Raw genomic sequence first — 17,131 nt, forward strand, 5'->3', positions numbered from 1 at the left:
TTTGATAAGTTTTAACTGAGAATATTTTTATGATTATTTTTTGCCTGTTATTTATTTATTTAAAAAATTAAAAATATGAGTTTTAATATATCCGACTGTGTTTTTTCTTAATTTTATGAATAATTTTGGCGATGGCTGCCCTTTTTTTTTTTGGCTTGAGCACCTGCTTCCAAAGATGTCTCTGCTCTGTGTATGATAAAAATTACTTATCAAAATGAAGATTCATAATTACTAACAAACTCCAAGTAGCAGATTAAATAACACACAGCATTTTGTAGTAACAGCACTTCAAAAATATTTGATTGTAGAATTTAAACGTACAAGTCACATACACATTACAGAGCCAAAAGATTTTCTAGGTGTTCATCAACTTCAATGAAAGAAAACCCTTTTTCAGATCAGGCTGTATGTAGCAATGGAGTTTGCGCTGGAACACAGTCAATGCATAGACCAATTTTAATATTGATTCTCTGACTGCCATTTTACCATATCTATTAAAACAAAGTTTGAAATGCTTTAGTATTATTTTATTTGTTTGTTTTCACAGCTTGCATCTGAAATTGATCACTCACATGCACAGTCAATGTTCAAAGTTGTTTACATGTATATCAGATATTGAATGGTTGAAAACTGGGATTTCAGCTTCAGAAGACTATACAAATATTTATTTAATTAAAAAATGCATTTTTATTAATATGCATACACTCTTTATTAGTTTTGACATCATTCTTGTGGAATTCAAACCTTGTAAGTCATACCCATATTAGCATAGCTTTTGTAAAACTAGATCTAAATGTTAAATATTATATTAATAAGTATTGTAACTGTTTTCAACAGGACTGATCCAGACGGGAGGTCACCATTCATCCTTGAAAAGCAAAGCTGAATCATGATGCCTTTCAGGAACACCAACCTGTATAAAAAATCACTTTATGTATATAACATATATATTCAAAATAAATCTGTTTAATGTCCCTTTTATTATTACACTTTTCATTACAGTGTTAACTTGTTATATTTGAACAAATATTTATAATGGGAAATGTGAATATATCCATTACAATCAAATTAAAAAGATACAACAGAAGTAATAGTCATAACCCTAATTATATCCTTATACATCTATATGCAGGTGTGTGAATACTTGTGGTACTGTATGAAGCCTTCAGAGGGACAAATACAGCAGCTGGGGATGACAAGATGGGTTCCCTGGCCTAAAGAGCCATGTTGACAATAAATCAAATGTTGATATGCTGAGGTAACAGTGTTGTCATCCCCACGCTCTCTAATGTGGTCTAACACCGTAACATCCTCCTGGTACTGCCTGTGAATATGTAAAAAACTTCTAGGCAGTACTGGGAGAAGTACGGTGGTAGACTCACAGCTTTCAGGACCCTGACCACAGCATTTCCTCTGACTGTCTGAAAGGTGTGTCCCTACAGTTCATAAGAACACCATGACACTCCAGCAGAAGGTGGGTCACCATGTCTGCAGCTGTCAGCTCCTGTGCTGCTCCACACTCATCTCTTCTATAAGTGTCTGAAAACATAAACAAAGGAGAAACTCAGAGAAGGCTTTATTATGAGCTCTATATTATGTTGGTTATATGATAATGCCAGTTATTAGGATGGGTTCAATACAGAAGTCAAATTTCCCCATGTTTGCATGTTGCATGCTGTGTGTGGGACAATGAAGAGGAATCTTAATGTTAAAAAACTAAAATCAATTAAAAGTCTGGCTTTTACCATTTTTGCAAACAAGTAAACCACATCAACATTCACTTCTTCTTCTATTTCTCTTTTACGGCTCACATACACCGCCATCTTTGCCTGAGCTACAACAAAGTTTAAGAGCTGACACTTGTGTTTTCTCTGGCGAGTTTAATTAAAACCACAGATAAAAACTGTCTTCTTGAAAAATCCCTCGCATTAAATAGAGTGGAGAGATGAGAACACTCTAAAAAACTGTGAAACACAGTTTCTCTCTGGCTGCAGAACGGACATTTGTCTTCTACAGCAGAGTTGATGACCGAGATAACAGAGTTCACTGCTACGATTCCTTGTAGGATTCTCCACTGCAGGTCTCTGCGTCTCTTTATTACAGGATGTTTGTTCAAAGACCTCCATGATGGTTTCAGGATCTAGTTTAAAGTAGGCCCTCCATGGATTGTCACTGTGCCCGTTCAGTGTCTTCTGGTTAAGTGTCTTCACCATCAGTCCATAGAGGGTTTTTCTTGAGGCGCCTTTCCGAGAAATACTTACAGGGATGACAAGCTCCAGCAGGGAGCCAGAACAGTTTTTTTTCCAAGACAGGAAGTAATCTGGTAGCAGGGTATGGGTCTGTGGAGTCTGGCAGCAGTGAACCTTCACAGAAGTCTTTTAAAAGAAGGTGTTCATGTCTCGTCAGTTTTGATTTCCAGTGATGAAGGAGCTGATTCATGACCCGCATGGATCTCACTCCCAGTTTAGAGGCTAATCCTGCAGGATCGTCCAGCCAGGGTCCAGCCAGCTTCACCACCTGCTCCAGTGTGGAAATCCCTGCAGCGTGGAGGGTTCTGGACAGAGTAGGTCCACTCAGGTTGGAATAATCCAGACGTTGTCCATACAGTACTGGTTCCTGTAAGAGCCAGTGTAGAGAGGCCATCTGCTCCTGTCTCTGCTTTTTCTGCAAAGACCACACTGAAAAAAGGTTCCGATTAAAGTCTGGCAGAGAAAAGGTGTTCAGCTTCCTAGGTCCATAAAAAACAAGGTTAAGTCCAGTCCCAAACCACCAACATGTCTCAGGATGCAGCAGGACAGAGGTCGCCATGCCAGGTCAGCTGGTCCAGTCAGCAACCTCTGAACAAACCGGAGATGAAAAGCTGCACCTCTGCTGGCCAGGTGAATCAGCCCCTGTCCACGCTCCTCCTTATGAAGGAACAGGACACTCTGTGGTATCCAGTGCAGCTTGTCCCAAACACAATCAAATAAAACCCTCTGGATTTGTGACAACAGAGAGGCTGGGGGGTCAACACAGGCCAACCGATGCCACACAGCAGAAGACACAAGATTGTTAATTATAAGCACTCTGTGTTTGTAGGATATTTAAAAAAAAACCCAGGTCCATTTCACGAGACGACCTCTGACCTTTTCTATCACGTTTTCCTAGTTTTTGCATTGTTTCACTTCAAAAATGTGGATCTGCTTACTTTGTATGTACATGCTCACTTGTCCCAGGGCAGGTATACAATTGTAGGATTTAATCACTTAAGCCTTTTGAGGTTACTGTGTATAAAACAGTCAGTATCTGAGCAGACCCTCACTGTGTTAGAAATACGGATGAGTTATTGGATGTGTTTGCAAGCAAATGACATGGCTCTCACTGTCGGTGCTTCACACACAATACCTCAGAAACCATAGTTCTAATTATGACAGTGTTTAAAGGACGATGTATCTCGCCATTGTGTTGTTAATAATAGATTTAAAGAGATTTGTCTGAAAAAGGCACTTTTATTTTTACCAGGACCATCAAGTCTGACCAGCTAGATGTTCCATCATTTAAACAAGTAGAAAAAACTCCTAATATGAATCTTTCATATTTCTCTGTTTGTATTTCAGTATCACTGGTTACAGATTATATTTGTGGAATTCATGTTCTTGTCCTGCTAATACTTGCAGTGTCAAGATGCATAATAAGTGTTTTACAAGGTTTATTGTTTTATCCCATTTAATGAACATACTGGTAACTGTCATGTTCTGTTATGCATAGCTTGAAATCTCCAACTGTAATGGACAACTTTGTTTCTATCAACAAAAAACAAACAACCTGCTCCTCCACCATGTTCTCTGTCTTTCCAGATCACTGTAAATCCATTCACTCAACTCAGTGAAGGTTTTAACCAAATTTATGAAACACAAACATCTGGATTTATGGACATTTCTTTGATAGACAATATAACAAGCTGTTAAATCACATTGTTAAAAACTAAACCAGTGGTTTTGAAAATGTTTTGCATCTGAAAAAGAAATCTAGTTATTTCAAATGTCTGAAATTTTCAAAAGCTCTCATAATATATCTTACATCGCTCTATACATGACTGTTTATAATGTGTTTTACTGCAGCTTCACTTGCAGCTTACATACCTGCTTCAGTATAATGATCTTATGGTGTCATAGAGCTTAATACAATCATATAATGATCAGTTAACCAAGTTGCTTTACTTTAAACTTGAACTAGTTAACTCACCTATATCTGACAGTGCAGGTGAACTTCAATTTAAATATTTCAGCCCAGAAACTGTAGCTAAATGGTCCAAAAACATTTGGAGTTTAAAAGAGCCCCTGAAAACATTTAACATGCAAGACCAGTTACATACACTGTAAGTATAAACAGGAAGCAGAATGTGTACTCTGCCTTTGGTTGCTTAGTAACAGATACTACTACGAACCAGACTCTGGTACTACATCTACTCTATTTTGTCCATCTGCGCTGAATGTCCCCCAGTGTTACACTCTTCTGTTTAGAAAAGACATCTGTGTTTCAAACAGATGTTTAGAGGTAAAACCCAGAATCTTCACTCAAACACACATTTAGAAAGTTAAATATACAACACTTAGCTATTCCTTATGTATTTTCATAATACAAGTCCAAAGAATGCTTCAACCTAACCGAGCATTAAGATCTGTACAGCTTCATAAACACTGACAACTCCAACATCACACCACTGTGCTGATACCTCACAGTGAAACATACTTACATGGTAACATGCTATTTAATGCTTGTCCTTCCAAGATACAAGTGTCTGTTGTGAAGAAAATAAAACAAAATAAAATATGAAGAGAATAATCTCAGTTCATACACTGAGGGTGGCCATTTGTCCCATCATGCCACTGTGCCAGCACTTAGAAATGATATTCCAGATCCAGCTGTGAGTTATCTCTCCACAGAGGATCATGAAGTCTGAGTGTTGAGGCACGTGCAGCTCACTCACTGTCAGCAGGAGATTCAGGCAGTTTTAATAAACATGCTCCAAGTTTCATATTCCCAGCTCACTGTAGTTTGGGTGCAGTGACATCTGTGAAGTGATGTGAAACAGAGCAGTGGTTTTTTCTGTACCCTGCAAAAACAATGTACCTCCAGAGGTCATGTCTGAAAGTGTCTATACAGTCCTCAATTAATGAATATGTCAATGTAGAGCACGCTGCTGTCTCACCTGCTGCTGTTCATTATGTTCTCTCCATCATATTCAACGTTTCTCCTTCAGCTGTGTTTCCCTTTAAGTGAAATATTAAATAAAATAATCAAATTACCTTCATCAAGCAAGTATTGTCATCAAGCACTGAACATATACACAGAGTCAGAACATACACTGTGAAAAAGAGAGAACAAACGTACCTCTGTGGGATTTCTTCTTTTTCCTGTTACAGAAAGAAACAGATGAAAAACCTCTTACTCGATGACATCATGACTTGATGGATTCTTATCATCCATGAGAACATTTTCTTTGATCACACACTTCGTACCTGAATGACGTGTTTTCCTCTTCCTGTAAACGAAGGCGATGGCAGATATAACTAAAACAAACGAAACCACTGAAGTGATGATTAATACTAATATTGGGACAATAAAACGATTTCCACATTCAGCATCAGTTGAAGTTGTTCCTGGTCGCTTCAGCTGAAGGATTGGTGATTCACATCTGGAACGACAGGGGGACATTTTCACAGGACCGTGAGAGACACCACAGATTCACTGCAGGTGTAAGAAACCAGGCACGTCCACGTGTGGTGTGACTCTTCACTTACTGTGTGTGTGCTTGACAAGATGTACGGGTCCCATCAGAAAATGTTCCGTTACTGCAGTCAGAGCATTCAGAGTCTGTGAGGGCTGTTCCTGTACAAACACAAACTATACAGTTACTATTGTACACGTCATATTAGGATTATAGAGCAAAGTGGTATTTGACATGAGACCTGTCTGATTATTGAGGTTTTTGATCAGCAAACATTTGCTTGTTCAAATTCCCTCCTTTTGATGTGAGATGTGATGAAATGTAGAGCAGCATGTCACTAAACTTACAAACATATTTCTATTAACTAAGGAACATTGACAGAATTTTAAAGATACAGAAACTATTTGACATTAGTTTCTCTCATCACACCTGGATCACTGCAACAGTCTTTTATGACTATATTCATTATTTGTTTTTATATTTTTTGTGTTGCATAAAGAAAAGACAAGGTCAGATGAGATGCACCTTTAATGGTCCTCCATGGAGGAAGTTCAGTCGACGCAGCAGCACAGTGAAAGCAGCAGTGCATGGACACAATGTAGTCAGAATAAAAATAAGAATACAACTTTGAAATAACACTGAATATATTAGGCTGTTTATCACAACTGTCCACTTCTTGTAGAATGTGACAGGCTGCCACTCAGCCACATTATTATGATTATTTCTCTTATGATTATTATCACAGTTGCACAGGAAGATTGGATTTTGATTAGTTTTGTTTTTAGTTAGTGAGTCCTCTTCAAACTGTTCTACAATATACTGTCACTTTTTATTGTTTGTGTGCAGAACTTTTTATAAACAGTCTAAGTGTGTGGTTTATAAACCTCACACATGAAGAGTAACAAAGTAAAATCAGTTTCATTGTGTGAAAAACATTGACTACTCCACTGTAGATAAACCAGGTGGGTGAAACACAAAGTTTTCTAACTTCACTAACGTCACCTTAGAAAAACCATATATATATATATATATATATATATATATATATATATATTATGGTTTGTCACTACTTCAGAAGTCTGTTACGTATATTCAGACCTATGATACAGACCAAAGTTCATTACTTTTCAAAATAAAAGATCTGTAATTTCACTATAAAGGCATTGCAGCAACAAATGTTTTACTTTGAAAACAAATTGGTAAAAAGGAAGTGATTCTCTGACTTCTGTTGCCATGACGGAGATCAGATAATCAGACTCTCTCAGTCCAATGTGGTGAAATTAAAATCATGAAATCATCAAAATGATCTGGCAGTGATTTTGACTGAACGTTTGATCATTCATAATACAGATGTCATGTGTGAAGCATGAAATGAACAATTTGCCACATATCATCCAAATGCTTCACAATTGACTGGATGACTGAAATAACCTGCTCTGTGTTCTTTTTTTACAGCTGAGAAAACTTCAATCTTAAAGTCAGAATTGGAAAACGCACCTCTATGTTTGATGAACTGCCCTGGTTTACATTGTGTGTGTTTCTTTGCTGCTGCACAGTTGTTCCTTGTGCGGTCTGTACAGTAGAATCCTTCCAGAGGTTCACAAACTGAATCTGTTGTTGCTGTGCATGAAGTGTTTATCTTCAGACCAGAATCTGTGGACACATAGAGGTTACATATGGAGGGAACATATGAAGATACAAACTGCTGTATAAACAACACAGTGGACTGATCTGCTGGTGGCAGGAACAAGGAGATATGGAGTGAACAACTGACTTTTGTAAGAACTTTCACTTCTACCATTAATGCACGTCTCACTGATAGAAACTACAGAGCAAAGCAGTCTCTTATAATTTGATAGCAAAAAAGAACTAAAAATGAGACAGAAATCTACCTGGACCACAGGTGCAGGGAAAACACTTTGCATCTGTAGTGGGATGATTCATGAAGGTGTCCTTCTCACAGGGCAGACAGGAAGTGTCACTGAACACTGTGCAGTGTGTTTCAACACGATTTCCTGTTGAAGAGAAAACAATTGAATTGCATGAAATGTTTCTGTTGAACAAAGACAAATCATCTTGAGAGTTAAACTCACGTTATATGTGAGTCATCGTAACATGCGCTGCAGTTTCATTCTTATTACTTACAACAAAAGAAGCCAAAAAATATAAAACAACCCATTCCATCTTATTCTTCTCGTTCAGGATCTTACCAGGTGGACAGAAAGAACAGCATCTGCTCCCTATCTGATACTCAGTTGGATGACAAGTCAGAGTATTCACACAGAAGACTTTGATCAAAAGTATCTGAAGGACAGAGCAAAAGTTTAAACATGTTAACATTGTCATGAACAGAGAGAGGAGAGGAGACGACTGGACACTTAAATGACCAAATGTTTCTTCTTTCCAGTTTCTGTTTTTTGTCATATATTTGTGACAACATTTGAGTTAGTATTCAGATCTTTGTAAGTTCATTCAATGAAAGATGGATGTATATGGGTTTATTTTATAAAAACAATGGATGAGAACCCCAGAGACCTGCTCATCTGTTTAAACAGACTCAACACTGGCTTGATTGTTTCTGGAGTCAGATTGTTAATTAACAGTATCCAGCCCAAATACTCCTCCTCAAGTTAATAGCTGAGTAGTCTGCATCTGTTAAGGTGGAGCTCCACCAGTTAAGATTTTTGTATTTACTGTTTCTTTGATTTACAACTTTGAGGAAATATTACTGAAAGTGCAGCCTGTCACAATTCTGCTAACGCTGATCAATTCTGCAGAAGGTAAAATGTGTTTGTTGCTGTTGTGAACTTGTCTGAGCGAGAATCTCCTGCTGTGTTGTGCATGTGTGAAAGGAAAACTGTGGAGAAAGTCCGGCCCCCAATTCTCTGGAGCTCCTCCACAGGACATGTCTACAAAACGGCTTATGAGTGACAGAGAGAGGAAAGAAGAAGCAGAACTGTAGGTGAAGAGGAGTATGGAGGAGGAAAAATACTTTATTTATTTCCACATTGATTTATTTCCATATTTCTTTGGCCATATGTAAATGAGGTAGGAGGTCCTAACCTCAGTCTGGAGCAGGATTGGTCAACTGAGCGATCCAGACAGAAGCAATGTTTTCCTCGTGAATCTTCACTGTAGTGTAGTTAGCAAACGAGCAACAGAAGCTAGTCCTTGGGTGCATGGTTCTCTACATGGTTAGCTAATGACCTAACCTCATTTGCAATGCCTCATAAAAACTGACATTTATAAACCACTAGTAGATAAAATACAATATGTAAAACTTAGCTACTTAAGCAGGTTTAAGGCAAACAGCCTGTGTTGTGCATGAACACTGTTCATATTTTTCATCAACGATGAACTGAACAAATCACTTTTCATATGATGAACGTGAGTGACATTTACTTTTAAAATCATCATCGTATCAGGCATCAAGTGAAATACCAGGAGCGAGAGAAAATGTGTGTGAGTACACGTGTGTGTGTTTGTGTGTGTGTGTGTGTGTGTGTGCTGCCATAAGCATATTGACACGGAAATACATAAATAAATAAATGAGGAAATAAATTCAAGACATTTAATTATGTATGTCCTGTTTAATTACAAACTCTTATTTATTTATTTCTTATTTGTTTGCAGAATATGTCTTGATTTATTAATGTATTTATTTATTGTGTCACACAACTTTACCAACAAAGATGCAGCTTCCAAATGTTTACTTCTCAAATTCATCTTGAACGGCAGGTTGGTAGTTTTCTTGAGCTGAAGTCACCATCACTGAGATCTGGGTTGAGGTGAGTTTTTAATCCAAAAAGGAGAAACACATCTGGAGACAAAGACAAAGAAGACTCAGCTGCAGTTGCCACAGTCAATGAGGCGACATTTTCAAAGAAGGCACCAGGATTGGCACATTGTGTGTTGTGTTGTTTTTGTTGACTGGCTTCAGTTTGTTTACCCCCCCACCAAAAAAATAATAAATTCATTTTATGGTCAGCTGCCACTACTCAGCCGTTCACACCAGGCGCGGCGCCAGGATTTCAGTTCTGGGTGGGCCAACGTAATTTTGGATGGGCCTTTAATTACAGAAGTTAATACTAACAGTAATAGAGCTGAACATTATTCCTGCCCAACCTGATTGTCTATGTACTGTAGTGTCTGAAAGCATACACCGTTCATGTTGAGACACGAGCAGTTGCGAAGAGCTTTGACAGCGCAGTGTGCAGCTCTCTCTCCTGTTAAAAGTTAATGTAGCTCACCCAGTATGCGCCAAATGCGCCCTCTCCCTCTCTCTGCGTTTTTGGTGTTAGTTATTCACTGGTCTGACGGACCCGAGGGTCCGGTCGTGAATAAAAATGCATGAAAAGCCAAATCCTTTCATTACAGATGCCGTATTTATTTTCAACTCATTGACAGTGACACATTTCGTTCACGTTTGGCATTCTTAATAAAATATCTCATAAACACAAGAAAACCAGTAGGCTGGCTCATTAATCAATAGTTAATTTTAATAATTAGAATTATTTTAAATTAGAAATTCAGAAAAAAATAGATTCTGTCTGTTATTTAGAGTGGGTCATTAGTAAAAGTGGGTGGGCCCAGGCCCGTCAGGCCCAGTCACGCCGCACCTGGTTCACACGCCACAGGCCAGAAGGTGACCTGGCAACATTCCTGCTGCTAGTCTGATCAGGTCTGTGTGTCTTTGACTTTCAGTGAGTGGTAACATTCATCATTAAACCTTCTACAGCCCATTGCTCTGCTCAAAGTTCAGGTCTTAGTTCTGTTCCCTTTCAAAGCCCACGTTTCCTACAGTTCAGTGAGATCCTGTTGATTTGAAATAAGAAGTGACCTCTATGTGTCTTTGACTGTTTCAAGATAATGAAACTGAGCTCTGGACAAATACACAACACACCACGGTCACACAGCTAAGAGTTGGTATCATATGTGAGCAGATGGTGGTTTTTCTGACATGATAACTGATCACAGGATTACTGCAGAGTGGAGGAGCGAGTTTTCACCTAAATCCTGATGTGGGTGTCTTCATGTGATTTTAGTTTTTCAGATGATTCAGATTCCACACTTCCTCATCCAAACCTGAAGGTTTTACACAACTCAGACTCAGACCATGTTTCCAGTAGTTCTCTGACAGTGACACTTTGTTGATAACACCAGTACACAGCGAACAACTTATTGGTTCATCTCCACAAACTCACGGTGTCGATTTATCAGCGACATCACAACAATCTACTGGTTCACTCCTGCTCTGTAATATGCAACATTCAGAGGTTCTATAGAAATTCACTCAGCTTACCGTCGTTAACACGATCAGACAAACTTCCATGTTCCGTCTACAGGCAGTGAGCTCTCGGGTTCAAAGTGAGTGTCCTCGGAGCTGGATAAGAAAAATGGTGACTCATATTCACTTCATGGAAAAAGATCTCTCGACGCCACACAGCCGCTGAGGGAAGTTGGAAACATATTCACAGATTCGAACTTCGGATCAATAATTCACAAGAGAAACGTTGTTAAAACACAAAAGCCTCTTTCCCAGTGTGGTCAGGTAGAAAACGAGCTCCGAGCAAAGTTCAGTATGAATCATCCTCCACGACCGAGAAGAGAAATGACAGAACAACCTAATGTTGTTTGGCTGAAGGTTCAGCAGTGGGTGGAGTTATAACCTCTTTCTATACAGTCTATGAGGAGAGTGTGATCAGGAAGTATCAGTGTGAGTTGTGGCTGTGACAGCAGCTCGTGTTCAGGGACTCATATTGTGGGTGAATAAAACACTGAGGCAACGACTCGGGCTCTCTCCTTCCTTCACCAGAGGTATTACAGAATCATTCTGGGGATAAGAATTTTCTGGAATGCTCATACTAACAGATCATCTCATGGCTGCCTCATGGAAAATGCCTTTAACCCAGACATGTCAAACTCAATGCCCGCAATAAAATATCACATGTCTATCTCAACTGCTCCGCCGGTAAGAAGGAAAAAAAGCTCCATAGGCCGAGCCACGGTGCGCGATGCCCGGCTAGATCCACACGGAGCGAGCGCTCCTCTCCACTCACCCGCAAAGTATTTGATGATATTAAATGAGTTTTCCAGAGTTCCAGAGATCCCAGTTCCAGATACCTCGTCAAGTTCACCGTGTCTCTCAGGCTTATCTCTCTCTCTCTTTCCTTGCGTCTTCCTCTTTCCATGTCGCTCTGGCCAGAGAGTCAGGCGGAGTGCAGGGGCTCCACTGGGGCAGAGTGCGCGATGCCCGGCGAGATCCACACGGAGCGAGCGCTGTTTTAAATTAAAATCACTTTTACATGAACATAAAAATGTGTTAAACAATTTAATTGAAAGATACAAGATGTTCTTATTTTCTGCATCATAACATTCATCTTACCAGGCATGTGCACAGATAGACCCCTAGTGGTGCTCAAGCACCTGCCCCTTTGCCCTGGATGAGAAAAGTGCCCTTTCTGCTGGAGCCCAACAGTGTTTTGATATCTGATGGCATTTATTTGAGTTCTTGTGAGAATTTTGCTCCTCCCTCCTCCTCCTCCTCCTCCTCCCTCCTCCTCCTCCTCCTCCTCCCTACTCCTCCTCCACTTAGCTCTCGTGCAGAGCTGAGCACTAAGCCGCTGCAGCCTGCAGGTCTCCTCTGACCCGCAGTATCAGACAGACAGGTAATGGTAGTGTTTGTGCAAAATGAACCACAATACTTAACATTATAGCTGAAACATTCATGGCTACTGGCCCCACGTTTCCTGAACAAACAAACAAAAAAAGGGGCGGGTTGCAATGAGAGCTACATTGTGATGTGCTGCAAAAAGCATTGGTTTCCTGGAAATGTGCTGATTCAATGCATTGTGTCAGTTGTCTGCTTTTTCTACCTGAAGATATAAAAGCAGAAAGGAGTGGAAAAAAGGGATCAGAAAGGGGAATAGTGCTCTTGAAAAAATCAAGCAGCACTCTGTCACAGAGGTCCACATGACAAGCATGGTGAGGTGGACCAATTACCAAAAGGCTCTCCAGACTTCATCTGATGTTGATGATGATCAGATGTAAAGGGAGTGGAAGCCAGAGAGCGAGAGAGGCAGACAAACAGAGAGATACTGACCAGGTTAATAGATCTCACAGTGTAGATCATAAAGAACAGGCTCAGGAGTCTCTATGGGGAAGAAAGACTCTCTGACCTTCTCCTCCTGCCATTGAGCAAGACATACAAATAAACCAGAGGTCATAAGAATCTTCCAAGAGATGGCACCAAGGAGGATGCTCCTGTGAAGAAGCTGAACGATCCTGCTCCCCTCACCTCCTCCTTAAATAGATGTATTTTACAGAATATATTGGATGCTTTATTTTTATTTCATTTATTCAGAGCAGAGTTTTGATAAGTTTTAACTGAGAATTATTTTTTTGCCTGTTATTTATTTATTAAAAAAATTAAAAACATAAGTTTAATATATCCGACTGTGTTTTTTCTTAATTTTATGAATCATTTTGGCGATGGGTGGCCTTTTTTTTGGCTTGAGCACCTGCTTCCAAAGATGTCTGTGCACATGCCTGGGTATGTGTCTTGAAAAGCAGCACACAATGCTAGCAAAGTATTCTGTGGCCTAGTCACACTGACTTTAGCAGATGAGCTAACAAGACTGTACAAAGTAAATTAAGCATAAACCTACCCCAGTGGCTCCACATCCATAAACTGTCTTATCAAATGAGTGATACAATCCTCCAGGAGATGTCCTGGGTCAGGTGCTGCTGCTCTGGTAGTGTCTCTCCTATTGTGTGAAAGAAGAACAAACTGTCTACTGAGTCACTGGCTGAGCAGGAGGTGGTTTCAAGTGTCACTTCCATCACAAACATTTCATTGTGTCGGGTTGTGCAGTCAATACAGAAGGTGAGTTAATGTCACTTGGCGTGAATGATAAAAATGACTTATCAAAATGAAGATTCATAATTACTAACAAACTCCAAGTAGCAGATTAAATAACACACAGCATTTTGTAGTAACAGCACTTCAAAAATATTTGATTGTAGAATTTAAACGTACAAGTCACATAAACATTACAGAGCCAAAAGATTTTCTCAGTGTTCATCAACTTCAATGAAAGAAAACCCTTTTTCAGATCAGGCTGTATGTAGCAATGGAGTTTGCACTGGAACACAGTCAATGCATAGACCGATTTTAATATTGATTCTCTGACTGCCATTTTACCATATCTATTAAAACAAAGTTTGAAATGCTTTAGTATTATTTTATTTGTTTGTTTTCACAGCTTGCATCTGAAATTGATCACTCACATGCACAGTCAATGTTCAAAGTTGTTTACATGTATATCAGATATTGAATGGTTGAAAACTGGGATTTCAGCTTCAGAAGACTGTACAAATATTTATTTAATTAAAAAATGCATTTTTATTAATACGCATGCACTCTTTATTAGTTTTGACATCATTCTTGTGGAATACAAATCTTGTAAGTCATACCCATATTAGCATAGCTTTTGTAAAACTAGATCTAAATGTTAAATATTATATTAATAAGTATTGTAACTGTTTTCAACAGGACTGATCCAGACGGGAGGTCACCATTCATCCTTGAAAAGCAAAGCTGAATCATGATGCCTTTCAGGAACACCAACCTGTATAAAAAATCACTTTATGTATATAACATATATATTCAAAATAAATCTGTTTAATGTCCCTTTTATTATTACACTTTTCATAACAGTGTTAACTTGTTATATTTGAACAAATATTTATAATGGGAAATGTGAATATATCCATTACAATCAAATTAAAAAGATACAACAGAAGTAATAGTCATAACCCTAATTATATCCTTATACATCTATATGCAGGTGTGTGAATACTTGTGGTACTGTATGAAGCCTTCAGAGGGACAAATACAGCAGCTGGGGATGACAAGATGGGTTCCCTGGCCTAAAGAGCCATGTTGACAATAAATCAAATGTTGATATGCTGAGGTAACAGTGTTGTCATCCCCCCCCCACGCTCTCTAATGTGGTCTAACACCGTAACATCCTCCTGGTACTGCCTGTGAATATGTAAAAAACTTCTAGGCAGTACTGGGAGAAGTACGGTGGTAGACTCACAGCTTTCAGGATCCTGACCACAGCATTTCCTCTGACTGTCTGAAAGGTGTGTCCCTACAGTTCATAAGAACACCATGACACTCCAGCAGAAGGTGGGTCACCACGTCTGCAGCTGTCAGCTCCTGTGCTGCTCCACACTCATCTCTTCTATAAGTGTCTGAAAACATAAACAAAGGAGAAACTCAGAGAAGGCTTTATTATGAGCTCTATATTATGTTGGTTATATGATAATGCCAGTTATTAGGGGCTGTAGGTTTACAGTCAGTGACTGACGTGCACTGCACCGCTAATGTTACAGTAACATTACTCAGTATGTGAACACAGATATGTGGTATGAAAACACTTTGGGAGCCAGAGGGTGGCCGGTTGGAGAGGTGCCAGTTCACATCCTGGGCACTGCTGAGGTGCCCTTGAGCAAGGCACCGAACCACCCAATTGCTCCCCGGGCGCCTTCATGGCTGCCCAGTGTGTTCCGTGTGGTCACTGTGTGGATTGTGTTCTGTGTGTTCAGGCCGTGTGTGAGTTGTTCACATGGATGGGTTCAATACAGAAGTCAAATTTCCCCATGTTTGCATGTTGCATGCTGTGTGTGGGACAATGAAGAGGAATCTTAATGTTAAAAAACTAAAATCAATTAAAAGTCTGGCTTTTACCATTTTTGCAAACAAGTAAACCACATCAACATTCACTTCTTCTTCTATTTCTCTTTTACGGCTCACATACACCGCCATCTTTGCCTGAGCTACAACAAAGTTTAAGAGCTGGCACTTGTGTTTTCTCTGGCGAGTTTAATTAAAACCACAGATAAAAACTGTCTTCTTGAAAAACTCCTCGCATCTGTTAAAAATGGTGTCCAGTGAACTAAATAGAGTGGAGAGATGAGAACACTCTAAAAAACTGTGAAACACAGTTTCTCTCTGGCTGCAGAACAGACATTTGTCTTCTACAGCAGAGTTGATGACCGAGATAAAAGAGTTCACTGCTACGATTCCATGTAGGATTCTCCACTGCAGGTCTCTGCGTCTCTTTATTACAGGATGTTTGTTCAAAGACCTCCATGATGGTTTCAGGATCTAGTTTAAAGTAGGCCCTCCATGGATTGTCACTGTGCCCGTTCAGTGTCTTCTGGTTAAGTGTCTTCACCATCAGTCCATAGAGGGTTTTTCTTGAGGCGTCTTTCCGAGAAATACTTACAGGGGTGACAAGCTCCAGCAGGGAGCCAGAACAGTTTTTTTTCCAAGACAGGAAGTAATCTGGTAGCAGGGTATGGGTCTGTGGAGTCTGGCAGCAGTGAACCATCACAGAATTCTTTTAAAAGAAGGTGTTCATGTCTCGTCAGTTTTGATTTCCAGTGATGAAGGAGCTGATTCATGACCCGCATGGATCTCACTCCCAGTTTAGAGGCTAATCCTGCAGGATCGTCCAGCCAGGGTCCAGCCAGCTTCACCACCTGCTCCAGTGTGGAAATCCCTGCAGCGTGGAGGGTTCTGGACAGAGTAGGTCCACTCAGGTTGGAATAATCCAGACGTTGCCCATACAGTACTGGTTTCTGTAAGAGCCAGTGTAGAGAGGCCATCTGCTCCTGTCTCTGCTTTTTCTGCAAAGACCACACTGAAAAAAGGTTCCGATTAAAGTCTGGCAGAGAAAAGGTGTTCAGCTTCTTAGGTCCATAAAAAACAAGGTTAAGTCCAGTCCCAAACCACCAACACGTCTCAGGATGCAGCAGGACAGAGGTCGCCATGCCAGGTCAGCTGGTCCAGTCAGCAACCTCTGAACAAACCGGAGATGAAAAGCTGCACCTCTGCTGGCCAGGTGAATCAGCCCCTGTCCACGCTCCTCCTTATGAAGGAACAGGACACTCTGTGGTATCCAGTGCAGCTTGTCCCAAACACAATCAACTAAAACCCTCTGGATTTGTGACAACAGAGAGGCTGGGGGGTCAACACAGGCCAACCGATGCCACAGAGCAGAAGACACAAGATTGTTAATTATAAGCACTCTGTGTTTGTAGGATGTTTAAAAAAAAAAAACAGGTCCATTTCAAGAGACGACCTCTGACCTTTTCTATCACGTTTTCCCAATTTTTGCATTGTTTCACTTCAAAAATGTGGATCTGCTTACTTTGTATGTACATGCTCACTTGTCCCAGGGCAGGTATACAATTGTAGGATTTAATCACTTAAGCCTTTTGAGGTTACTGTGTATAAAACAGTCAGTATCTGAGCAGACCCTAATCCTCCGCTTTATTTCACTGTGTTAGAAATACGGATGAGTTATTGGATGTGTTTACTCCATGCATGTCACTTCTTGGTCTTCC

At 39.9% G+C, this 17,131-nt stretch overlaps 1 protein-coding gene across 3 annotated transcripts; it reads right to left on the bottom strand.

The window, feature by feature from the left end:
- Window positions 1-1,575: 1,575 nt before the first annotated feature.
- On the bottom strand, window positions 1,576-12,195 carry LOC138410501 (tumor necrosis factor receptor superfamily member 14-like). 3 transcript variants are annotated; one of them, XM_069526846.1, is made up of 11 exons: window positions 12,096-12,195; window positions 11,770-11,989; window positions 9,395-9,530; window positions 7,921-8,014; window positions 7,603-7,725; window positions 7,208-7,363; window positions 5,784-5,871; window positions 5,502-5,677; window positions 5,374-5,396; window positions 5,192-5,252; window positions 1,576-2,678 (listed from the first exon to the last, which is right to left on the bottom strand). In XM_069526846.1, the coding sequence occupies exons 3-10, from the start codon at window positions 9,434-9,436 to the stop codon at window positions 5,205-5,207; spliced, it is 750 nt and encodes a 249-aa protein (XP_069382947.1). In that variant the 5' UTR covers window positions 9,437-9,530; window positions 11,770-11,989; window positions 12,096-12,195; the 3' UTR covers window positions 1,576-2,678; window positions 5,192-5,204. The 3 variants fall into 3 exon arrangements, with proteins under 3 accessions (XP_069382947.1, XP_069382946.1, XP_069382945.1); XM_069526845.1 differs by lacking the exons at window positions 1,576-2,678; window positions 11,770-11,989; window positions 12,096-12,195 and adding exons at window positions 3,688-5,053; window positions 11,013-11,756; XM_069526844.1 differs by lacking the exons at window positions 1,576-2,678; window positions 11,770-11,989; window positions 12,096-12,195 and adding exons at window positions 3,688-5,095; window positions 11,013-11,756.
- Between the last annotated feature and the right edge of the window lie 4,936 nt (window positions 12,196-17,131).

The sequence above is a fragment of the Paralichthys olivaceus genome, chromosome 6 (assembly GCF_024713975.1).
Source record: "Paralichthys olivaceus isolate ysfri-2021 chromosome 6, ASM2471397v2, whole genome shotgun sequence".
NCBI lineage: Eukaryota > Metazoa > Chordata > Actinopteri > Pleuronectiformes > Paralichthyidae > Paralichthys > Paralichthys olivaceus.